Below are 26241 nucleotides of genomic sequence, written 5' to 3' on the forward strand. Positions count from 1 at the left end.
AGCATCAACTAGTCGAACCATCCCCGGTTCCTCAAAATCCTTCAAAAGTCTACCCTTCAAGATTCTTCGTTTACCAAACTTGGCCAGCTTATCTTGTTCATAGTCAGATTCACCCTCTTCTTCACCACTCCAATCTTCTTCCTCAGTAATCTTTACTTGCTTGGCTTTCACAACAGACCTTGTTCTTTTAGCCAAAGAAGAGGGTTCAGCAACCTTAGAAATAGATGAAGACTTTTTTAAGGAAGTCTTGGATTTCTTGGTCTTAGAGGTCTGAACCTCCATATCCACAGTCACATGTTCATCTTGATGGACCGGGTCCATCACATTCACATCAACAACCTCAACAGGCTCTACCACCTGAGCTTTCCCTTTGTCCATTATTTTCTTCTAATATGCTCAAATTACGCTTTAATTAAATAGTGTAAGGTGGTCGGTGTCAAATATAATAACCCAACAAGGTTGGGGTCGAATCCCATAGGGAATATGGTGTGAAAAGTTTACTTGAGTAGTGTGTAACTTGACTTAAGTCGTAATTCTATTCGGTTAACGTAACAAGAGAATGGTATAGTTGAGAATTAATGAGATACCTAATTGTGATATGAGAATGCAAATATTCTGATTAAAGAAAGCAAGGTTGTGTCCCCATTTATGTAATGTAATGCTATCGATGTTATTATGATATATTTCTAATTGAAGGTTCTTTGATATGCAAATGATTTCTAAATGACTACCTAATACTTTCCAATAGTTGAGTAGTATTTGCCTTTATGATTTTTCTAAATATAAAAGAGTTGCAAATTAAGAACAATCAATTTATGCCAAGTAGAACCCACTTATTCCTAAGCAATTCTATTAAACAAGACTTAACGTCTTGAGTTCTTGATATTCAATTCTACCAAACCCTAACTCACTTTTCCAAGTAAAGAAAGAGTAAAATGGAATAGATTAATGTTTGCAACCACCAACCATAAATAAAGAACAAGAATTGAATAAATAACAACCAAACATTATATATATATTCAATGTTAAACACCCATTAATATTACACCCATCTAGGGTCCACAACCTTAGTATTTAAAGCTAGCTACGCATGCTAAAATACAAAAAGATGAGAATATTAAATGCCATAAAGCTTACAAAGTGCAAGATTTTTTACTACTAAAGCTTCCAAAAGAGAGGAATATTCAAAGGTTGGAATGTAGCTCCAAAACCAGACAAGATGCCCCCACAAAACCCCAATAAATCTATTTATAGTGGGCTAAAACTCGGGACCAATTTGGGACAAAAATGCCCCTCCAGGTTAATTATGCGACCGCATTTCTGTCGCATAACAGACATGTGGTCTGCATTCTCATCAGTACCATCGCATCTTCGAAACCCTAGTTCCAAGGTAGTCGCATTTTGGTTACACGGTTCGCATTGTTGATTTGCGACCGCATAATGTCACCATATTTCAGAATTTAGCAACTTCTACAGGGGGTTTGTGATCCATTATGCGGCCCGCAAGCCTGTTATGCGGTCGCATAATGGACCACATTTCTTGCGCTTGAATTTGGCCAAATAGACTGTTGGACTTTGTGGTTTCTCTGAGTAATATGCGGTCCGCATGTTGGATTTTCGGTCCGCATATTCACATCTGCGATCGCATTTTGCCTTTTTCTTGTCCTTTTTGCGGCTTTTTGATTTCATTTCCATGTTCTTGGGTCCTTAAGCCTTATACACTGCAAAACATTAAAATTACATAACTATAAAAGATAATTGCATTTAAAACGAGCTAAAATCTAAGCAATTGGTATTAAATATGCCAAAATTCTCCGTCACATCAACACCCCCAATTTAAACTCTTGCTTGTCCTCAAGCAACTAAAACGACACTAACCTATTCTAGACTCCAGCTAAACGATATGAAACAATAGTGACCGTGGACGGTGTTAGTTGTCATTACTACAAGCATACACTTTCGTTTATTTACCCTTCCTGAACAATCATTGTTATTTACCAAGAAACTAATCAACTTGTGAACCTTGAGCCTCGAACAATTTGACAAAATATTACTCTCAGCTGAGTGCACTTGCATTCGACTTCAAGAACTCAACTTCTGTCCAACCTCACAATTCATGTGCCCTCACTAGAAAGAAAGTCCCAAACTCAAAATATTTACAATGACAACAAAAGGGACGGATTCACAAAGACACTCACTCTCACAAAGAGTTTCAAGTGTTACAACATGCCATACCATAGGCTTGCCCTTATTTTAATTCATCGCTTTATTCTAAGAACGTTCGGTTGGAGATCCCATAAGGACTTTTAAGCTTGTAATGTAGGTTTAGGGAAGGATCGGATAAATATTTGGGTACAAGTGACTACACCCTCCTTGAACACTACTCATATTTTTCTTTCTTGTTGCTCTTTAATTGTTTTCAAACCACATAGCCCTCATTGGCCCCTAATTTCCAACATTGAACCACCTTAAATACCTCTCTAATTTTCTTCAAGGCTCCATATTTATATATATACATACATCTCTTTTTTTTTCTTTTTCTTCTTTTCTCTTGAATTTTTCTTCTTTTTTTTGTATTTTTCTTTTGGATCTTGAATAGTTTAATATGAATATTTTGAGGTATACTTTCCTAATTCAGTGTACAACCTTGCCAATTTTCGGTTTGACACCACACCCCAACTTAGGCTTTTAGCCTCATTCTCAATGTTCAAGGAGGGATTATTTTACAGAAAGGGGAAAGGTTTTAATGAGGTGACCAAAGAAAAGGTTAAAGGCTCAAATGGGGTAACTAGTGATAATATCTATACAATGGGTAGCTTGAAAGGCTAACTGGGTTTTCCAATATCACAAAGACTGCCTAAGGTCATTTCTCCAACCAAATGTAATTATCATTAGCATCGAAAGACCAGCCGGGCAAGTTCTAGACGACAAAAGTAAACACAAGAATTATTTATATAAAGACTCACACACATGGCACACGAACTGCTTGGCTCAACATAGTTTTATCCCTCGAGTCAACACTTGGCAACTCGAAGTTTTCATCATATTTACATGTATAGTTTTAGGTAAACATAGAGTCAAAGAGGGAGCCTCAGGTTCACACAGTTGATTTCCTATAAAACACAAAAAAAAAATTCTTTTTTTTTTAAAATTAATGGAAGGGTATAGGCTATATACAGGCATACATGCTTGAAACTAGACAATTACACCAAACCAGTCAAAATGTTTCATCCTACTACCATAGTTCTACTATTACACCCTTGGAAAAGAACCCGACGAAGAAAAACCAAGGGGAATTCATTGCTAATTACTAAAGATGAACATGCATCCAACTATCTACTTGTTTTTGGGTTTTTTTAACAAAGATAACATATATACAAAGACAACACAAGTATATACAAAAATTACCGAGAAATTTGCTAATATAACACAAAAACATGTACAATAGTTCAAGGATTCCAAAAGTTTGTACAAGGATATCCCACTCCCAATTGAAAAGCATGCATTGTCCCCAATGCATAAGAATATAAGACAAAGTTTAGGGGCTCCCTAAGGTGCACTAGCGCTATGGGAGTCGAAAGCTAGGTGAATGATGGTGGGGTCACCCTCTTATGCTGGAGCTGGGGCTGATGCGATCTCGGCCTGAGGAGTGACCTCCACTAATGAAAGAGGGATCTCCAACTGCCTCGACACTGGAGCTGGGGCCTGTGAGATGCTAGCCTCGCCCACTGATAGCTGAGTGGTCGATGGATTGGCTTGGACGACCATGTTTGCTAGTGAATGTTTTATCGCTGTCTGAACAGCTGTTTCTTCCTCCTCTGCAACTGCAGGGGCAGCGACCTGCTTGCCTTTCTCCTGAGGGCCCATATCTTCCTCAGACAATGACTCCTCATTTGTCTCCCCCTCGTCTGTCTCCCCACCTTCAGACTCTGTAGAGTGTCCAGAATCGTCCTAGAAGGGACGTCAATGTGTGTAGGGGAAGCTATAGTCTGGGACGCCCCAACAGTCGGAGGTGCAGGAGCTGTCATCAAAGTGGAAAAAACAAGATCTAATCCAGCCACAGACGTGCTCGCTCCCTACTCTCCTTCCTTAGGCATGAAAGAGGATAGATCAAACTTCGAATTTTGCATTTTATGGAGCTCAGTCTTCAGTGTGGCAACATCATCATGGAGCTTTGGCAAGTCTCTAACCTCACCCCGCTCTATCTTTTCAATCTGCACCTCAAGCTGCTTCAGGCAATCCCCATAAGATGTTTGCTGCTATTGTAGGGCCGTCACTAAGGACTGTATAAGGGTCAATGCCTGCTTGATGAGTGTGGGGAGGCCCTTCAGAAGCCGGTATACCTTAGCATTTCCATGTTGAGCTAAGAGACCGAGCCTCAAAATGGCTGGCAGTGCGGCACAAGGCTGTGCAATAGTGGCCTAAGAGGTGAGCTGTGGAGTGGAAGTGTAGGCCACTATGGCCTGAGGAGAAATATGAGTCTAGGAGTCTGAGATCTCTGTATCTGAACCTTTGGGGGAGCAACAACTACTTGTGGCACCGCGTCATTAATGCGCGTGATATCAATATCCTTCAGCGCTTTCCCCATCTTGTCAGTGTGTGGAATTTAAGGGACTTCCATAGCCTTATAGAGGGTTGTGATCAAGCACGGGAATGGAAGTGACATAGCTGGCTGGTTGCCCCGGACCCCTAATTCTCGGAAGATAATGTCACCTATATCAGTTTTGATCCCGATTATAATGTATGCAATAAGAAGAGCTTTCTCAATGCTTATATCAGTCTCATTTCGGGATAGTATCAAGCGAGAGGTGACAAAACTGAGCCAGAATCTACACTCTCGCGTAAGATCTTCCTTGAATATTTTATGCAGAGGGTCAATCCAAGCGGGGGTGCCCTTGGTTATCACTGAGTCTATCCAACTACGCTCACTATCTCTGTTGGCCCATTTGGTGTCGTACTCAGCTGTGCCCGGTCTCAAGTTTAAAAAGTATAAATCATTTATAGTGTCACTGCCACAAAGCACCTTCTTCCCTCGAACCAAGACAGTCTCACTGAATACTTTGTTGCGCTTGTGATGAGGTGTTCTGTAGGCTCCATAAGATGCGTATAACTCGCACAACCATGTTTCATTGAAATCATCAGGCAGCTTAGTGAAGCACTACCAGTTTTAGTTTTGATGTTCTCCAGTATGTGAGGGTATTACTCCTGTAGCCCGTTCAGACTCAGTTGTTTCTTGTCTAGGATTTTCCGTTTCGTGAGCCCTTCTTTATAAAGATCCCTAGAGCCTGTGACCTCAAATATGAGTTGGAAATCATCTCCTCTTTTTCTTATTGCCTCAGCTTGTAGGTCGACTGATGGCAAGGTCGCCTCCTCATCAGACTGGGGGGGGGGGATGTGCAATAGTAGATTAGGATGATTCCGGTCGTAAACGCTTGGCTTGTTATGCTTGATGATCGGTGGAGGCGGCCCTTTTTCTTGGAAGCATTATGTTTCTTGGGAGCCACATCTGCAAAGAAACGAAGTATGAGCGACATAGCAGACATCAGAAGAAAAAGTTACAAAGAAAGTCAAGTATGCGACAGGTTAATGCGACCCAGGTTATGTGGTCGCATAACCACTATGCGGACCACAAACCTATCGCAAAACTTCTGTCTGCTGAAAGGAATCAGTTATGTGAGGGGTTATGCGATCACATATCCATTATGCAATTTTCATAACCATCGCAAAACTATGCGCTTGGAAAGTTCATCACACTATGCGATCGCAAAACCCACTGCAAAGATGGATTTGTGATCGCAAATCAGCCGCAAACAACATATTACAAAAGGCTAGAAACTGTTAAAGTATGCGGTGGCTTTGCGGTCCGCATATCACTTATGCGATCTCTAGGCCTCCGCAATTTATCATCTTCCTCAAGTCACCTAGGGTATCTTATGCGGCAATGATGCAGACCGCAAATCGACTATGCAGTCCGCAAAAGTCTTCGTCCTCAAGGTTTTAACTCCACCCTCTACAGTAGTGACCCTTATTTCACTACCTAGCACCCCAGGCCTACTAATTATCCAAGAACCCCCCCTCACAATTACGAGCAGATACCCAAATAACGAAGAGGAAGAAAGAATAAACACTAAAGGAAACTAATAAAGCAGGAAAACACACAAAAAATTAAAACTAAAAATTAATAGGGATGAAATCGGGAAGGGAGAACATACCAGGAATGGATGATTGAGAAACACTTAGGAGATGAATTCAACAATTGGGATCGTTGTTTACTAGTTCAATTTCAACTAGCCGTTTTCCTTTCTCCTTTTTCTTTTTGTTTTGTTTTTTTTGTTTTGTTTAAGAGGGAAGTGAGTGTGTCTGACTGCTGGTGTGTGTTGATGTGAAAAGGGGTAGGGTTACTTACCTGTGAAATTGCGGTGGATAAGTCACCGCATAACACCTTATGCCACCGCATAAGTGTTATGTTAACTCAAGTTGCTCATCTACACAATGTGGTGCACTTGTGCGATCGCATAACTGATATGCGGTCCGCAAAGTGCACATCCTCGCCGCATTTCGACCATCAATATTTGCTGAACAAACTGCCCAGGTCTGCGACTACTATGTGGTCCGCATATTCAAAATGTGATCGCATATGTGTAGCAGACTTCCCATGGTGACTTTTCTTCCCTTTCACTCGCAATTTTACCCTGTATTATGATCTTTTGAATCACTTGCACTCTAATACACACTTTAAATTGCTCAATTAAATATATCTAACAAAAGTTAAAATTTAAAGGACAAAAAGGATGTTACCACACATGGGTTGCCTCCCATGAAGCGCTTGATTTAACGTCGCGACACGCGAAGTTGGTCTTTCTTTGGGTTCACTCATTGGTCGGGCATGGACCATCTTTGAGAGCCAACTGTTTCACCAAGTGTTTTTCTCCATCTGTGCCCAAGTAGTTCTTGACTCGCTAGCCATTTACTTTGAAGGTTCGGAGCCCATCCTCCAATTCTAATTCCACAGCTCTAAAAGGGGATATATCTACCACATTTAACGGACCGCACCATTTCGATTTGAGCTTTCCCGGAAACAATTAGAGCCTTGAGTTGAAGAGCAAATTCAAGTCACCCGACTAGAACTCCCTTTTCAAGATCTTTTTGTCGTGGACGAACTTCATCCTTTCTTTGTACACAGCTGTATTTTCATATGCATGGAAACGAAATTCCTCCATTTCATTGAGTTGTGTTAACCTCAAATTTGCAGCTTCAGCCCAATCCAAGTTAAACCTTTTTAAAGCCTATATGGCTTTGTGCTCCAGTTCTACGGGTAGATGACAAGCCTTGTCGAAGACTAACCGATAAGGAGAAGTGCCAATAGGGGTTTTGTACGCTGTGCGGTATGCCCACAATGCGTCATCTAGCTTCCTTGACCAGTCGGTCCCGTTTGCATTAACAATCTTTGCTAGAATATTCTTTATCTCCCAGTTGGAAACTTCAACTTGTCCACTTTATTGGGGATGATAAGGTGTGGCCACCTTATGCTTGATGCCATATTTTTCTAGTAGCCCCGTGAAAGCCTTGTTACAAAAATGAGACCCACCATTACTAAGAATGTCTCTAGGAGTGCTAAACCGCGTGAATATGTTTTTCTTTAAGAATGTGGTCACACTCCTTGCCTCATTATTTGGTAAGGCAATTGCTTCAACCCATTTGGACACATAGTCCACAGCCACCAAGATATATTTCATACCACATGAGCTTACAAAAGGGACCATAAAATCAATTCCCCACACATCAAAGATCTCGATCTCCATCACAAAGTGCATCCATGCCTCTTGGAGATTGATCCTTGCCTTTGACATTGGTCGCAAGCACACATTCAAACACCTTTGCCACCGTTTGATTGCCCCCATGGTGACCCCCGACCGGTGAGTCATGGCATGCCTTTAGAATTGGCATAATCTCCTCTTCTGGAACACACCTTATGATGATGTTATCAACACAAATACGGAACAAGAATGGTTCTTCCCAATAGTATTTCTGACAATATCTCAAAAACCTCTTCTGATAAGCTTCCAATCCATCCGGAATGAGGTCGCTAACCAAGTAGTTAGCAATATCAGCATACCAAGGAGAAAAAGTGTTAGATAATGCCAATATGTGTTCATCTGGGAAAGCATCATTGATTTCAAGATCTTCCTTTGGTCTCTTTGCCTCCAAAAAACATCGGACACCTTTAACTGAAGTAGGTAGAGGAAGCTTGGAAATGATCTCGATCTTTTCCCAGTCAACCTCTATGCCTTGTTTGGAAATTTTGTGGCCCAAAACAATGCCCTCATCCACCATGAAGTGACATTTCTCCCAATTTAGCACAAGGTTTGTTTCTTTACATCTCTTAAGCACTTGTCTAAGGTTGTCTAGACAATTCTCAAAAGAATCACCTACGACCGAGAAATCGTCCATGAATACCTCTAAGAAATCCTCCACCATATCAGAGAATATTGACATCATACACCTTTGGAAAGTAACCGGAGCATTGCATAGCCCAAATGGCATCCGGCTAAATGCAAACGTCCCATATGGACAAGTAAATGTTGTTTTTTCCTGATGTTCCAATGCAATATTAATTTGGTTGTAGCTAGAGTATCCATCCAAGAAGCAGTAGAATGACCTTTCCGCTAGCCAATCAAGCATTTGATCAATAAAAGGCATAGGGAAATGGTCCTTGCATGTAGCACTATTTAGCTTCTGGTAATCCATACACACCCTCCATCCGGTCATCGTTCTTGTTGGGATGAGCTCATTTTATCATTTCAATCATAGTCATGCCTCCCTTTTTTGGCACACATTATACCGGACTTACCCAAGAACTATCGGCAATGGGGTAGACTACCCCGGCATCCAACCACTTGATGAGTTCTTTCTTTACCACCTCCTTCATGGAAGGGTTCAACCTTTGTTGATGCTCCACACTTGGTTTACTTTCATTCTCCAATTGGATCTTGTGTTCACAAATTCCGACGAGAATCCCTCGGATGTCCGCAATTGTCCACCCAATAGCTTTCCTATGCTCCTTCAAGACATTCAACAATTGTTCTACCTACACATCATTCAACAAAGAAGACACGTTTACCGGTAGAGTATCATTTGAGCCAAGAAATTTATACCTCAAGTGTGGTGGAAGTGGTTTGAGCTCTAGTTGCGGTGGCTCAATAATTGAAGGCTTTGCAGGAGGAGTAGCTCTATTCTCCAAGTCGAGAGAGAGCTTCTTCAGAGCATAAGTGTAGGACCCAAGCCCTTTCAATGCATTGACTATTTCCACATACCCTTACATATCTTCACCGTCGAAGTTTACCAAAATAGACGCCAACGCTTTAACGAGGCATTGTTCTTCCATCTTTATTTCAACCGCATCTTCCATTTCATCAACAACATCTATCACCGAGATGCTTTCATATTCATGTGGTAGTTTTATACCCTTGCTTGCTTGGAATGTAACCTCTTTATCATTCACACGAAATTTGATCTCATTCCGTTCTGAACCCATTAGTGCTCTTCTTGTTGCAAGGATTGGTCTCCCCAAAATGATAGGGATCTCTTTTTCAACTGCACAATCAAAAATTATGAAATCGGCGGGTAGATGGAACTCTCCCACTTTCACAAGCACATCATCAAAAATTCCCACTGGTCTCTTTATGGAACAATCAGCCATTTGCGACCTCAAACTTGTAGGCCTCAGAATACCTAACCCGGCTTTATTGTAAATAGCAAGAGGCATTAAGCTAATGCTAGTCCCATTATTAGAAAGAGCTCTTGCAAAATCACGTGCCCCAATAGTACATGGAATGATGAAAGCTTTGAGGGCCTTCTTTCTTTTAAACGGTGGTTGTTGCAATGATGGAACTAACCCTATGAGTCACATTCACCTATTCATTCTTGGTAGTTCTCTTCTTGGTAATCAAGTCTTTCAAATACTTGGCAAAACCCAGCATCTCTTGAAATGCTTCCACAAATGGAATATTTACCGATAACTGCTTGAAAATGTCATAGAACTTTTTGAGTTTGCTATCATCAACCTTCCTAGCAATTCTTGAATAAAAGGAGGAGGAGGTCTAGGAATAGGTGGTAGAGCTTTTGGTGTCTCTTTTACCTTTTCCTTTACCTCTTCCCGATTCACTTCTTGAACTTTCAACTCTTCTAGAACCTTTTCAGCTTCAACAACCCTTGGCTCTTCAACCTCAACCTCTTGTTCAGACTCTTTTACTTCAACCACTTGCTTACTCTCTCCTTGTAGTACCTTCCCACTCCGAGTAATAATTGCCATGATATGAGAAGTTGGACCACTTCCACTACCCTTTGGGTTTGCAATTATGTCACTAGGAAGTGTTCCGTTTTGCTTTGGATTTTGTTCCCTAGAAAGATCTCTTATTTGCATCTCAAATTTTTGAATGGATGCGGTATGAGAACCAACAAGCTCTGTCATATTCCTCATAGAAGTGTCGGACCTCTCTTGATTTTGCAATACCCGTTCAAGCGTGCTTTCAAACTTGGAATCATTTGAAGAGCCTTGATTTGAATATTGACCTTTTAGTGGAACATAAGGGTTTGAACTCCGATTTGAGAAGTTGTTGTTGTTGTTATTCCAATTTCCTTGATTTGAGCCACCTTGGTCATTTCGCCACTGTTGGTTGCCTTGACCTTGCGGGTTAGGCCTCCATTTATTTTGTTTTCCTTGACCTTGGTATTGTTGCCTTTGATAGCCTCCTTAAGAGTTGTTCACATAGTTGGATTCCTCATAATATTCACTTGATGATGGTTGCACATCTTCCACCACATTTACCTTCTTCGTTTGGCTTTCAGTGAACATTTTTGTCAACACATTGACATTGGTGGCTAGCCCTGCAATTACTTGATCTCTTTCTTGGTTCTCCTTAATCATGTTGATCAAGGAGGGAGAACCATATGCAATTCCACCTGTGGTGTCCTCTGAGTGCCAAGCTTGATTATGTTTTTCCATTTTGTCAAGTATTTGTATGATCCTTGCGAATGTCTTATACATAAAAGATCCATCAGTTGCATTTTTGGCTATAGATTGGTTCATAGGATCTAAACCCATGTAGAATTTCTCCAACAAGATAGAATCCGAAAAACCATGATTGGGAAACCTCACCAAATATAAATTGAATCAATCCCATGCCTCATGTAGATGTTCTCCCAGCACTTGCTTGAAAAACAAAATTTTATCTCGAAGCTTAGATTTCTTACTTTGCGGGAACCATTTAGCTAATAATGCTCGGACAAGTTCAGGCCAAGAATGAATGGAGTTTGGTGGCATATTTTGAAGCCATTTCCTTGCGTCCCCAGCTAGTGAGTACTTGAACACCCTCAACCTTAGGGCATCATCTGAGACGTTTTTCTGCTTAAGCATTGCACACACACCCAAGAAGTTTCTAAGATGTTGTGTCGAATCATCATCAATGGAATTCCTGAAAACCCCTCCGCTTTGAGCATTAGGATTAAACCATGTCCCCCTTGAAAGTTGCAGCACCAACAGCCGGAGGTACAATAGTATTTGTATCCTCAATGTACTCATCTATGTCCGCAAAAGGATTTTCTTCCATTTCTTCTTCATATTCGGCTATGTCTTCCTATCAACACCAAGCAAAACAAGCAAACTATGATGGAATAGAATAAGATATAAAGTAAAGCACACACTAATTAGTAATTTCAAAACCGTATTCCCCGGCAAGGGCGCCAAAATTTGATACGCTCAAATTATACTTTAATTAAATAGTGTAAGGTAGTCGGTGTCACATATAATAATCCAACAAGGTTGAGGTCGAATCCCACAGGGAATATGGTGTGAAAAGTTTACTTAAGTAGTGTGTAATTTGACTTAAGTCGTAATTCTTCGGTTAACGTGACAAGAGAATGATATAGTTGAGAATTAACGAGAAACCTAAATATGATATGAGAATTTAAATAATTTGATTAAAGAAACCAAGGTTGTGTCCCCATTAATAGAATGTAATGCTATCGGTGTTAATATGATATATTTCTAATGAAAGGTTCTTTGATATGCAAATGATTTCTAAATGACTACCCAATACTTTCCAATAGTTGAGTATTATTTCCCTTTATGATTTTTTTAAATATAAAAGAGTTGCAAATTAAGAACAATCAATTTATTCCAAGTAGAACCAACTTATTCCTAAGCGATTCTATTAAACAAGAGTTAACGTCTTGAGTTCTTGATATTCAATTCTACCAAACCCTAACTCACTTTTCCAAGTAAAGAAAGAGTAAAATGGAATAGATTAATGTTTGCAACCACCAACCATAAATAACGAAAAAGAATTGAATAAATATCAACCAACAATTATATATATATTCAATGTTAAACACCCATTAACATTACACCCATCTGGGGTCCACAACCTTAGTATTTAAAGCTAGCTACTAATGATAAAATACAAAAAGATGAGAATATTAAATGTCATAAAGCTTACAAAATGCAAGATTCTTCACTCGTAAAGCTTCCAAAAGAGAGGAATATTCAAAGGTCGGAATCATCTATATGTGAACTGAGATTGACAAGCCCTTCAGTAGCTTCCCCTGAACTACTTCCCCTTGTTTTATTGCTACTCTCTATCACCTTTTCTGGTTCAGCTCCACAGATAGCCAGTTTAACCGCTTTAGAGGTGGGTGAAGAATCCACCACTTCTTTCCCATTTCCCCTTACATCACTGCGAACACGCTCACTCTCAGTTTCTTTTCCTATTTTATTTTTACCACCTCTCCTTCTTGACTCAGTCGTTTCCACATTCACAACAGACCCAACCAAAACAAAATGATTCTCCAAATTTTTAACTAGAATAGAACGTACCTCAGAAGAGGGATTTTGCACAGATGTTGCTTGCTCAAAATCAGAAGACCCAATTCATTCCCCCTCACTCACAGACTTGAAAGAGTCATCATAATTTTCAGAATCTTGGGCATGACTAGCCTTTAATTTTGCATTTAGTTTCTTTAAAAGTGCACCTGTAGCCATAGTTTTGCGAGCAAGCATCTTCACTCGCCTCTTCCTAGATTGGGGGGTTGTACTGGGTTGGGGAGTAGTGGAGAAATCGGAGGGAGTAAATGGAGGAGGTATGCCTGGGCTATCTTGAGGGTTTGTCATTCTCTCAAAATTATGGAAGAAATTGATGATTTGAGTTTTGGAAGAGAGAAGAAGAGAAAACAGAGGATTTTTTACGGTTTTGAAAATTATGGGAGTGGAAGTGGTGATGATGATGGATTTTAAAGGGATAGGGTAATTAATATACAATGGTATCTTTGTGTAATCAAATAGAAGTCTAATCACCCTGGAATTTCAGGTTGAAAAGGCGGTTAAGCTTTCCTAGAATCTAGGCATTTTAATTCGGTGAGGAGTCTAGTAGAAATGAAGCTCGTTAAAACATAAAAAGGATATGCCTTTTTGAAGTTTTTTGAACATATGTAGGATTCTGCTCATGAATTAAATATTAATATTTCTAATTGTGCAGAGTGTAGAAAACATACCTCGTTATTCAGATGAACTAGTACCGATGAACCAGGTTCTTTACTAAGAATCCTCTTGATCATGCCTCAATTTGCCGAAATAGAGAAAATTTTGTTAGAGATCAGTGAGTCATATTAACACATGGAACATGAGTATACTAGTTATAGTATGAGACTGATCAAAGATTAATTTAGATGTTTACACACTTTCCAGATTTTCTAACCAAAAAAGTTTTTTTTTCAATTTTTTTTTCATTGTGCATTCTGAACTGGTCCTATTAGGTGATGTTAATCATCCCTAATTCTAACCTGTTACTTTCAAAGTGCTCTCTACTCAGTGATTTTGTAAAGATGTCAGCAATCTGTTTATCAGTAGCATAAAATTCTATAGTAATCAATCCTTTCTCATAGTTGTCCCTCAAAAAATGGTGTCTAGCATTTATGTGCTTAGTTCTCTTATGATGAACCGAGTTCTTAGTCATACTAATAACACTAGTGTTATCACAGAAAATAGGGACGCAACCAACTTCAATACCAAAATCCATCAACTGTTGTTTGATCCACATCGATTGAGCACAACAGGAAGCAACAATAACATACTCAACTTTAGCAGTAGATAAGACCATTGAATTTTACTTTTTTGTAGCCCATGACACAAGACATGAACTAAGAAAGTCTGCCATACCTGAGGTGCTCTTCTTATCCACAAGGAAACCTGCATAGTTAGCATCAGCATATCCCACTAGGTTAAAGTTACTACCTTTTGGATACCAAAGGCAAAGTTCAGTGTTGCCTTTAAAGTATCTCAATATTCTTTTGACAGTAGTCAAGTGGGATTCCTTTAGATTTGCTTGAAATCGAACACAAAGCCCTACACTGAAAACAATGTCAGGTCTGCTAGTAGTAAAATAAATAAGTGAACCAATCATACCCATATACAACTTTTGATCAACAGATGAACCAGGTTCATCTATGTCCAATTTTGTGGCTGTTGCAATAGGAGTATCTATTTCCTTTGATTCTTTCATTTTAAACTTCTTAATCAACTGTTTTGCATATTTTTGCTGATGGATCATGGTTCTATTTGAGTTTTGTTTAATTTGTAAGCCTAAGAAGAAATTAAGCTAACCCATCATACTCATTTCAAATTCACTCCCCATAAATTTAGCAAATTCCTTACTTAGTTTGTCGGTGGTTGCTCCAAAAATTATGTCATCAACATATATTTATACTAAAAGAATATCCTTACCTTTTTCCCTCAAGAATAGAGTGCTATCAATTTTACCTCTCTTGTAGCCATGTTCAAGCAGGAATTTGAATAGTCGTTCATACCATGCTCTAGGAGCATGCTTGAATCCATAGAGTGCCTTGTCTAGTTTGTATACATGATCCGGACACTCCTTGATTTCAAACCCTGGAGGTTGTTTGACAAACACTTCTTCCTTTAATTAGCCATTTAGGAAGGCACTCTTGACATTCATCTGGTGAAGAGTAAATCCCATGTATGCAGCAAAGGTTATGATGAGTCTGATAGTCTATGCCTTCCTCTTGGATATAACCTTGAACCACCAACCTTGCCGTGTTCCTTGTAACAGTTCCATCTTCATCAAGTTTGTTTCTGAAGACCCATTTTGTGCCAATAACTAATCTGTCTTTGGGTCTTGAAACTAGATGCCAAACTTGACTCCTTTCAAACTGATTGAGTTCATCATGCATTGCATTTACCCAGTCTGCATCCTGCAAAGCCTCAGTAACATTTTTAGGTACAATAAGAGATAGGAAAGCATAAAAAGTACACATATTCTTTAATTGAGATCTAGTTTTAATTTCAGAAGTTGGATTAGTAATTATGTTATCAATGGGATGAGAACTTTGATACTTGTAAGCTTTCACAACCAACTGGTTTCTGTTTGATGTTTCTCCCATGTTATGTTGCTGAGGAACAAGCTCATGGACAGGTTCCATTTGGGAATTATATTTTGTTCTTCTTTGTTCAGTCCCCCCTGTCAGGTTGCCCTAGATGGAAGAACCTATTCCATCACCTGCTCCTTCTTTTGGTGTAGCTTCAGCTTGGGTTGTGACTTCATTTAATCCTTTTACCAGCCAAATAGCTTCATCTTCATATTCCTGTATCTCAGAAAGAATGTTAGTTTCATCAAAAATTACATGTACACTTTCTTCGACACACATTTATTTTGTTGTACACTTTATATGCTTTGCTATGTTAAAAATATCCCAAGAATACTCCCTCATCACTTCTGGGATCAAACTTACCTAGGGAGTCCTTTCCATTGTTGTGCACAAACACTTGCATCCAAATGCCCTAAGATGAGATATATTTGATTTTCTCCCTTTAAGTAACTCATAGGGAGTCTTCTCTACAAGAGGTCTAGTCATGCACCTATTAATGATGTAACATGCAGTGTTTATAGCTTCTGCCCAGAAGCTATGGGGCAGTTTACTGGAAAGAAGCATGGTCATAGCCATATCTTCAAGTGTTCTATTATTTATTTCAACTACCCCATTTTGTTGTGGAGTCCTAGGGGGCAGAAAAATTATGATCTATGCCCTACCCATCACAAAATTCATCAAACTTAGCATTTTCAAATTCAGTTCCAAGATCAAACATAATTGATGCAAGTTGATTACCTAGTTGTTTTTGAGTTTTTCTAACAAAAGAAGTAAACATATCAAAGCACCATAACATATCTCTTACAACCTCTGCTCAGAGTTCTATATGGACCAGTTCCATCGTTCTAGTGGTACTTACCATTTTCTTGCTTTTGAAAGAGGATCTTACCTGATTTCCCCTTGCACAAGCCTCACAAACTTTATCTTCCTTAAACTTGATGTCAGGCAGACCTATCACCGAGTCCTTGGAGACTAATTTGTTGAGTTGACTTAGACTTGCATGTCCAAGTCTTTTGTGCCAAACAAGGGGATCATTGTCCAACACACTTAACCAAGTGAGTTCATTTTTTGAAAGAGTGGATAAATCTATAATGTATATATTGTTTACTCTTTTTTCATGCAAAACAATCTTGTCAGTGGTATGATTTATCACAAAACATTTGGAAAAATACAGGTGAATGCTACCAAGTTACCTCTGTCACACAGTTGTGATACATTGATTAGGCTATATTTCAAGCCATATATCAAGTAGACATTCTCAATGGAGTGTGAGTCTATCTTACCTACCTTTCCAACCCCAATGATCTCACCTTTCTTGCCATTTCCAAAGGAGACATTACATCCTTTTAGGTGCTCAAGTGAAAGTAATTGGTTCTTGCTTCCAGTCATATGCTTTGAAAAGCCACTATCCATGTACCATATTTGGCTGCTTCCCTTCATTTGCACCTACAAAAAGAAATCAGGGTTTAGTCTTAGGAACCCAAACTAGTTTAGGTCCCTTTATATAGGCAAAAGGGTGAATTAAATTCTTTTTAGCCCATCCTAGCAACCTATTTTTCCCTTGAACAAAAGTTTTGTTCTTTTGACTGGCCTTTTCTTTTGCATTACATTTACTTTTGTAGTGATTAGTCTTACTACATTGTGTGCAGATTTCGTTCTCAGGAAGTGTGATATACTTGCTTTTGGGATCCCACTTAGGTGCATGGGTCCCATAGCCAAGTCCTCTCTTATTGCTACTGTGGTGTTCTTGTAGCCATGATAGTGCATCAGACGACTTATTCTCTTTACAAGTTCTGTCTAGTTCATGCTTAACCTTGCTTAGATCTTTCTTTAGGACTCTTATCTGCTCATCCTTTTTATACAACTCATCCTTTATTTTTCCTAGATTTTCTTCTAAGGTGAGATGTGTGTGATCAGCTTTCTTTTTACCTGTTCCTAATTTCAATTTTAAATTTTCAGATCTAAATTCTAGCATAGTGAAATCGAGTTCAAGAACCTGGTTCTTCAACTCAGCATTTTTGCTATCACTTTCACTAGCCCTAAGTTCCAGATTTTTGCACTTAGCTTTCAAGATTACACATTCCTTAGATAGCTATTCCTTTTCATTGTTTATTACCTCATATTCATCAATGAAATCTAGCAGTAACTCAGATAGACTTTCTTTAGACAAAAATTTAATCTTGTCTTTGAGATGAATCACACTTACCTTTGATTCCTCATCAGATCTTCCAATGGCCATAAGTGCTTGTTTATCTCCATCTTCATCTTCTGAATGCTCATATGAGCTCTCTCCCCAAGCAACAACCATAGCCTTTGTTGATCCTTTGTTCTTCTTGAGATGAACCTGTTCCTTCTTCCTGTTTCTTCGTTCAGCCTTTTCCTTCTTCTATTCAATTTCCCATTGAGGACATTTTTGATCATGTAGTCAGTCTTACCACATTTGTAACAACCCTCATTGGTCTGTTTTTTAGGGACCCTTGGTTTGTTGTACGTTATACCTCTTGAAAAACCCTTTCCTCTCATTAGATACTTCTTGAAATCCCTCGTGATCATAGTCATTTCACCCTCCTCTAAATCTGCACCTTTAGTAATTCTGAGAGCCATGTTTTTTTCCTTCTTGGGTGAATCCATCTTCATGGTTTTCCTTCTAATTTCATAGGCAGTGAGATTTTCAATTAAGTCATCCAACTTGAGAGTGGCAATGTTCTTTGATTCTTAAATAGCAGTGATTTGGCTTTCCCAAGTAACTGGTAACCTTGTCAAAATTTTCTCAACCTTGTCTTCTTCAAGGATAATCCTTTCAAGAGACTTAAGTTCATTTGTTAGTGTTGTGAACCTTGTATACATCTCTTGGATGGCTTCTCCTTCCTTTATGGTGAAATTCTCATATTGAGAGTACAACAATGTACCTATTGATCTCTTCACTTGAAGAGTTCCTTCCTGAGACACTTGCAAGGTGTCCTAAATTTTCTTAGTAGTGGTACAACTTTGAATTCTGTTGTACTCGTCTAGACCAAGTCCGTACACAAGCCATTTATTGGCCTTAGCATTCTTTTCCTATTGTGTATGAAAAGTCAATATTTATTTCTAACTTGCATTGTTCCAAGTCCACGCAATCCAAAAAAATTGATCGATGTATACATGCATCCCCTAATTGATGAGTTGAAGTTATTGTGGCATGAAGGTGTGGAAACATATGATATATCAACTAAGCAAAACTTTAGACTCCGTTCTGCTTTGATGTAGACTATAAATGATTTTCCTGCTTATGGAATGATGTCTGGGTGGTCAACTACCAAAAAGTTAGCTTGCCCAACTTGTATGGAAGACATAAAGGCATTCACTTTGAAACATGGAGGCAAGAACACATGGTTTGACTATCGTCGCCACTTCTTGCCAATGGATCTTGAGTTTAGGAGAAATACTAGTGCATTTATGAAGAATAAAACTGATTATGAGGTACCACTGCATGTCTTGTCACCTAAAGAGATGTGGAACATAGTTAGGGATATACCTAAGGTAATAGAGTATCCATTGCCTAATAAGATACCGGGGTATAGTATAAGACACAACTGGAAAAAATAGAGCATTTTTTGGGAGTTATCTTATTGGAAGCATAATCTTCTTCGACATAATCTTGATATTATGCTGATATATTATACTTCAATACCACACAAGAGGGGGGGTTGATTTGTGTGGTGACCAATTTTTCACTTAAACTGATTATAGAAGGACCTAGTTCTTCTATGTATTCAAACTACTACGATTGCGGAATAATAAGTACAGAAATTAAAGAACTTAGAGATTTTACGTGAAAAACACATGGCTCAAAAGGTGAAAAAACCACAACCTACTTTCTAGTAGGAGTTTCCCAAACTCTCCACTAAAATCACTGAACCAAAAACTACATTTACAAAAACTCTTTTGTAAACCTTGGACTAACTCTAATCCCGTTGTAGCACACAACCTCAACTATTACGACAACTTCAAGTTAGCTCTAACTTGAAAAACTCTGAGTACCTAATACAATTGCTTCTAGATAAAGCTGAAAGTTACAATATGAAAACTCCTACTACAATTGAACTATAAATAAAGAAAGACACATAAAACTCTTTATAGAGCTGGTTCTTCAATCAGGTTCATGTAGCTTTAGTTTGCACACTTGAATCACACGCAAACTGCTTGCAAAAAGCCTTGCTATTTTGCTCTCAATTCATATTTAACATCTACGTTTTTGTGCAACCTGTAAAAGAGAACAACACTGATATTTATAGAGTTAGTAAATAGAGATTGACTAGAATTCTAAAGCTACTCTTCCTTGGTGGAAGAGTTCTAGTTGATCTCAACCTCTAACTCTATCCTTCTCTTAAACCGTGTTCTCTTTGAGTAAGGAGTCCTTCTCCTTATCCAATATGCAATCTTTTTGATCAGGATCGGGAGATATTACTTCATTCAAGATAAGTCTATCTCCTTCATGTGCATCTCACATGCTTAAGTCTATCCATATCTATACACTAGGATGGACCTGGTCCATGTCTGAGTTCCTTTGTCTATCTTCAAAACTTAACTTTTACTTGGGCCAACACATGCATATCGAGAAGAACTTTTTTGATAACTTGTTTAATACTGTGATGGATGTAAGCAACAAGACAAAAGATAATTTGAAGGCCATGATGGATTTGAAAGAATATTGTAGGTGGCTGAGTTGTACCTGACATACATGAACAACAAGATTCAGAAGCCTAAGGCCAGTTACACATTCATTTTTGATGAAATAAGAGAGATTTGCGATTAGGTTAATAATTTAAGGATGCCTGATAGGTATGCATCAAACGTATCTAGGTGTGTTGACGTGAAAGAAGGGAAGTTGACGTCTATGAAAAGCCACTATTATCAAGAAGAAGGCTTCATGGCGGGTAGTGATGTCTAAGTAATCCGTCAATTGGTACAAGTTTCATGTAGAATAATGGTCCAATGGCAAAAAAACTAATAATAGTGGCATGTGTGTGAAAGCTGACGGTGATGTTGATTATTATGGTGTGTTTCAACAGATATTAGAACTCTAGTATAGTGTTGGTTGGCAGAAGAAAATGTTGGTACTCTTTCAGTGTAAATGATATGATCCAACACCTACTAGAGGTACAAAGGTGTATCCGAAGTATAAAATAGTTGAAATAAAGCACACGGGGAGGTATAGACTTTATGACTCATTTATCATAGCACAAAATGTGAAACAGGTATATTACACACCTTATCCTTTGTGCAAGGAGAAGGCTGCATGGCAGATAGTGATAAAAACAAAGCCCATGGGTAGAGTTGAGGTCGAGGATGCATTAGATGTAGCGTACCAGAATGACATTTCAAGTGTTGAAGCAATGGTGGATGATGAACTAGCAGGTGGATTGCATGATAGTGAAGGCCTTTATGAGGAATTCGAGCCTTCAGTCCTTAAATCAAATCAAAGTGATTGTGAGGAAGGACTATCCATGGAAAACGAGGATGGAGATTCAAGTGATGAATATGAAGCAAGAAAGGATAAAGAACTAAATCATAAAAATGAATATGATCAATATGAATAAAGCGATGAGGATTGAGTTATTTGTGTGTTTTATGACTTGTTTGATTTCTTATGTTATTCCTTATGATATTGTTTTATTTTTACATCTTGTTGAACTTTATATTTATTCTTTTTTTAATTGTTATAATATGTAGAAGAATTGCTTTATATTATTACATGTTGATTTTTTTATTAGTATATTTTGTTTTACTTAATTTGCACAGGTGGTTTCTAAGGGTAAAGAACTGAAAAAATCTAAGAAGAAAAAAAATACTTTACCATCCACGAGTGATCACATTCTTCCACGCATGCCTAAGATGAGTCCTCCTCCTAGTTTTCCTCGTCCTTCTCAGTCGATGACTACATTACCAACTAAGTTTTTCATAGTCCCCAGGCTAGCACAGTACAATAATATTCCATGCCGACCCAGGGTGGTTCAGCCTCAGCCTCTATTACTATTAATTTTATGCCCATTCCTAATCTGCTACCTTTGAGTCCTTGTTTCCCTGCTAGTCAGCATGATGGCTCACCATTGATTCCATCCCAGGGGTGGGCATGATGGTTCATCTTTTGTGCCTCCATCATCGTCCACTTCATTATCATCTTCATCATCATTTACTCCTAATATTTGTAGACTTGACATTGGAGGATCTCAGGCGGTTGCAACCCCATCTACTAGTGTTGCTTCATTTGCTCCTTTACGGAGACAGTATGCTGGTGGTACTATATAGTATGATCATATGCATCTATTGATTATCGTACCCCATGGGGACGGGTACGTAACTTTTTATTTTTTAATTATTAGAATAAAGATCTACATATATTTAACGAATATTTATTTTACATATAATGCAGGTTTTTGCCATCCTTTCTGGCCACACATATGGTTGTAGAAGCTATGATGCCATTTTTTCATGAGCCGTGGAATTCCTAGATAGAGATTCCATACCAAATCAAATTGAATATGTAGTTTCAATTTAAGGTACGAATAAATATAATTTATATAAGGTTTATTATGCCCGTTTAACATTTATTTTAATTGTGGACTAAGTGTGTATGTCAGCCTCAACATGAAAATGTCACAACCCCAAATCACATGTGTCGTGATGGCGCCTATCGCGATACTAGGCAAGCCAACAACTCACAAATACAAACATCTTTAATTCAAAATATACTGAAATAGGTTTAAATAAATAAAAGCTCATAAAAACTGGATGAAAACACCGCAACTCAATATAGAATTTTCCCAAAATCCGAATGTCACTAAGCACATAAGCATCTATACAATAACATGGTTTGAAACACTGCCTACAAGGGTAGAACAATATAAATAAGACTAAAAGATAAAGGAGGAGAGTCAAGGTCTGCGGACACCAAAGCAGCTACCTAGATAATCTTCGAACTGGTAAAAACTCCAAATCAGCAACCAATGTGCCCAGAAATACCTGGACCTGCACACGAAGTGCAGAGTGTAGCGTGAGTACAACCAACTCAATAAGTAACAAGTATAACCTTTGGGCTAAAAGAAGTGACGAGCTGAACCAATATAGTTCAAGTACAGAGTTTAACAGTACATAAATGACAGGAAATATGACAATAATGCCTTAGAGAAAACTCGTGATCAGTTCGTATACAATATATAAAATGTAGACATGCTTTCTAGTTTAACAATTTAGCTAAATAGAGATGAAATATGCCAAGTCTGACTGGTATGAGGAATATGACATCTCTATATCCATATGCCAATATGCATATCGTATATGATGCAACACAATGAAAGTCTCACGTACTCACACGCTCAGAGTACTCAACCTGAATGTCTCAATTCCACTCATCATACGTAGTCACTCAGTACTGTATGGTACCTACTGCAGCGTGCAACCCTATCCTATCATGAATCAATAGAAACTGCGCTCACTTCTGGTATGTTAGACACCGGAGGGGAGCATCCTGCCCAAGAACTAATAAAACTTGTTTTGGCGTGTAGCCCGATCCCATCATGAATCAATAATTCCTGCTGCAACGTGCAACTCGATCCCATCATGATTCAATAATACCCACCGCGGCGTGCAGCCTGATCTCATCAATATCACTCACAAACAGGCCCTCAACCTCACTTAGTTATAAATCTCTCCAGTCTCTCGGGCTTACAACGCTCATGCCAAGCAACCCAAATCAATGATACATGATGTGACAATATATGATAACAAAGACTAAGATATGAAAAGCAATGATAAATGCGACTGAGTACATAACAATAATTAAGCAAATAACTTAACACCAAAGAACGAGTGTTGCGGGTCCCAATAGCACCGGAACATAGCCTAAACATGATTTCTAACATAAATTGCACCTTAAATTCTCTAACACATAGAGTACTATAATAGCATTTAGATAGGATGAGTACATAGTTCCACGGAATCGACTGACTCACAATTACTACGGTGCATGTCTACACGCCCGCCACCTAGCATGCGTGTCACCTTAACACCAATCACATAGCATAAAATTTCAAGGATTCATACCCTGAGAACCGTGTTTAAAAGTGTTACTCAACTCAAACCGTGCAAATATTTACTCCAATAAGCCCTCGCCTCGTGAATCGGCCTCCGAATGTCTCGCATCTAGCCACAAACAATTCGATACAATCAACCCAAGCTATAAGAATCAATTCCATATGAAAATGCTAAGTTCTTAATCAAAAGTCAAAAAGTCAACTCAAAAGGTCAACTCCGAGCCCACATCTCGGAATCCAACAAAAGTAACAAAATCCAAACACCCGTTCAACCACGAGTCCAACCATACCAAATATACCAAATTTCAACACCAAATCGTCACTCAAATCCACAAATTTTGCTCTCCAATCCCTAGCCCAAAACTCCAAAAATTCCACCTTAAAAACACATAAACTAGATGGGAAATTCAATAAGTAATCAATACTATTGAATAAAAATGATCAAAAGTGGCTTACCTCATGAAATCACTCGAACCCCCTCTCAAAAATTTCCTTAATCCGAGCTTGGCAAGTTAAAAAATGAATAAAATCTCAGAACCCTTCAATCTAATACATTGCTAAGCTTTATGCTTATGCAGACTTTTTAGTCGCTTCTGCGGTTCTACTTTTGTAGTCAAAGATCCGCATATGTGAAGTAACACTAGACTCCTGACCTCGCGCTTCTGCAGTCCCAAGCCTGCACCTGCGAGTATGCTTTTGCGCAAAAGTATTCGCTTCTGCGAACCTGCCTCTCTAGTCCCTTTTCGCTTTTGCGACCCTCATTTCGCATCTGCGAGCTCGCAGGTGCGAAAAACTTCTCACACTTGCACAAATTCCCCAGCTCACCCAGACAACATATGTGACCACCTAGCTGTTTATTCGTCCCACACCTGGGCCAAATCTACGCAAGTGCGGTGACACCAGATATCAGCAGCATCAAAATTCTCTTAAGTCCAAATCCCAATCCGATTTCAATCCAAATCATCCCCGAGGTCCCCGAGATCCCAACCAAAATATATCAACACATCCCAAAATACAATACGAACTTAGTCGAGGCCTCAAATCACATCAAACTACATCAAAAATATGAATCGCACCCCAATTTAAGACTAATAAAAACTAAGGAATTCCAACTTCTATAATCGATGCCGAAACCTATCTAATCATTTTGATTGACTTCAAATTTCGCACACAAGTCATAAATAACACAACGGACCTATTCCAACTTTTGGAACAACCATCCGAGCACAGTAACCACAAAGTCAACTCTCAATCAAACCTCTTAACTCTCTAAACTTCTAATTTTTTTGGCTTTCACCATTTCAAGACAAAATCACCTATGGACCTCCAAATCAATATACAGACACACTCCTATGTCCAAAATCACCACGGAGCTATCAAAACTATCAAAACTCTATTCCAGAGTCGTTTACACATAAGTCAATATCCTGTCAACTCTTTCAACTCAAGCTTCCAACCTTGGGACTAAGTGCCCCAATTCATTCTGAAACATCCTCGGAAACCATACCAATTACCCCTCAAGTCACATAATAATAATAACTAAGATACTCAAAACGACTAGTCGGGTAGTTACATCCAAATATGGTAAATGAAAAATTCGAGAAGATAGATCAAAAAAGAATTAAAGATACTCACTTTTTTGCTTGAAAAGATGGGATCATGATTTTGTGGTTGCGTGAAGATATTTAATCGCAACTATTGGCGAACGGGAATATCAAAGAATGGAAGCAAAGGAGTGAAAAGGCGAAGGCAAACAGAGCCTCCAGTAAGGGTGGCTCGTTGCACACAGGGGGTTCAATCAGTTTTGCGGCTCATCGATTGAGATTGGTAAGTTATTTATAAAATTTTACTTAGCGTTACTTATGTGAGATTCAAATAATAAACTCATATTTTTTATTTTGAAAGGAAAAGGCACATGGGGGAAATATGTCTCATGCTACTATTTTTGAGGAGACACATAAGAAGAAGAAGAAAGATGGTACAAGCGAAATATGGATCGAACCGCTTGCATCAGAGACATATATAAGATTCTAATAGTACTACCTTTATTATTGGTTAAGATTAATTTGTTTATATAATGTTTGTCAACAATATTTCAGGAAGGGTATCACAAAAAAATGGAGGAGTGGCAACAAACTCAGCCCGATTCTCAGCCGACGGCCGAAGATATATTTTTTCTATTGCTTATTTAGATATATATTTTTTTTGTTTCTCATGAAAATAAATAAAAGTAGAGTCTATAGACTTGGAGCGTAGTCGTCGTCTAATCGTCCAGCCGCATTATTTAGTGGTATTTCTACTTCACTCGAATAAATTAAAAAAATACGGATGCAAATCGATGAATTGTCTCAACAATAGAATAATGCTCAAGAAACAATAAGTATGATATAGACATTCTTGGCAAATCATGGAAAATAACGTACAATGGCAGAATTTAACAATGAGGAAACTGAAACCGATGATGATCAGTAGTACTAATTTTGGATGTAATATGAGTTTAGACTTTATTGGTTTCGGCTTGATTGGTTTTACACTTGGATTATGTGTTTTAGAATTTAATATCATTTGGTTAAAGTTTCATACTTTAACGTGTTTTAATAGATGTGTTTACATTTGTTTGAAAGTATTGTATAGTTTGGTAGTTTAATATTTGATGTTTTGTTGGTTGGTTGAATGATAAGCTTAATTGGTTTTGAATTACAGATGGTGCAGCTTAAAATGTAGCATAATT

At 38.5% G+C, this 26241-nt stretch overlaps 1 protein-coding gene across 1 annotated transcript; it reads right to left on the bottom strand.

The window, feature by feature from the left end:
• Nucleotides 1-8836: 8836 nt before the first annotated feature.
• Nucleotides 8837-10471, bottom strand: LOC138889613 (uncharacterized). The gene is made up of 3 exons (XM_070172943.1): nt 10042-10471; nt 9344-9897; nt 8837-9088 (listed from the first exon to the last, which is right to left on the bottom strand). Exons 1-3 carry the CDS (start codon nt 10469-10471, stop codon nt 8837-8839), a joined length of 1236 nt encoding a protein of 411 aa, XP_070029044.1.
• Nucleotides 10472-26241: the final 15770 nt, after the last annotated feature.

Source organism: Nicotiana sylvestris, chromosome 4 (genome assembly GCF_000393655.2).
Source record: "Nicotiana sylvestris chromosome 4, ASM39365v2, whole genome shotgun sequence".
In the NCBI taxonomy this organism is placed as follows: domain Eukaryota; kingdom Viridiplantae; phylum Streptophyta; class Magnoliopsida; order Solanales; family Solanaceae; genus Nicotiana; species Nicotiana sylvestris.

Excerpts from the sequence above, each read along its gene's own strand:
- LOC138889613 (XM_070172943.1), bottom strand. The coding sequence starts at position 10,471 with ATGACAGAGCTTGTTGGTTCTCATACCGCATCCATTCAAAAATTTGAG. Across the intron at positions 9,898-10,041 it reads GATGATAGCAAACTCAAAAA|GGTTAGTTCCATCATTGCAA; the intron begins GTTCTATGACAT and ends TGTGACTCATAG. Across the intron at positions 9,089-9,343 it reads AAGCGTTGGCGTCTATTTTG|GTAGAACAATTGTTGAATGT; the intron begins GTAAACTTCGAC and ends AATGATGTGTAG.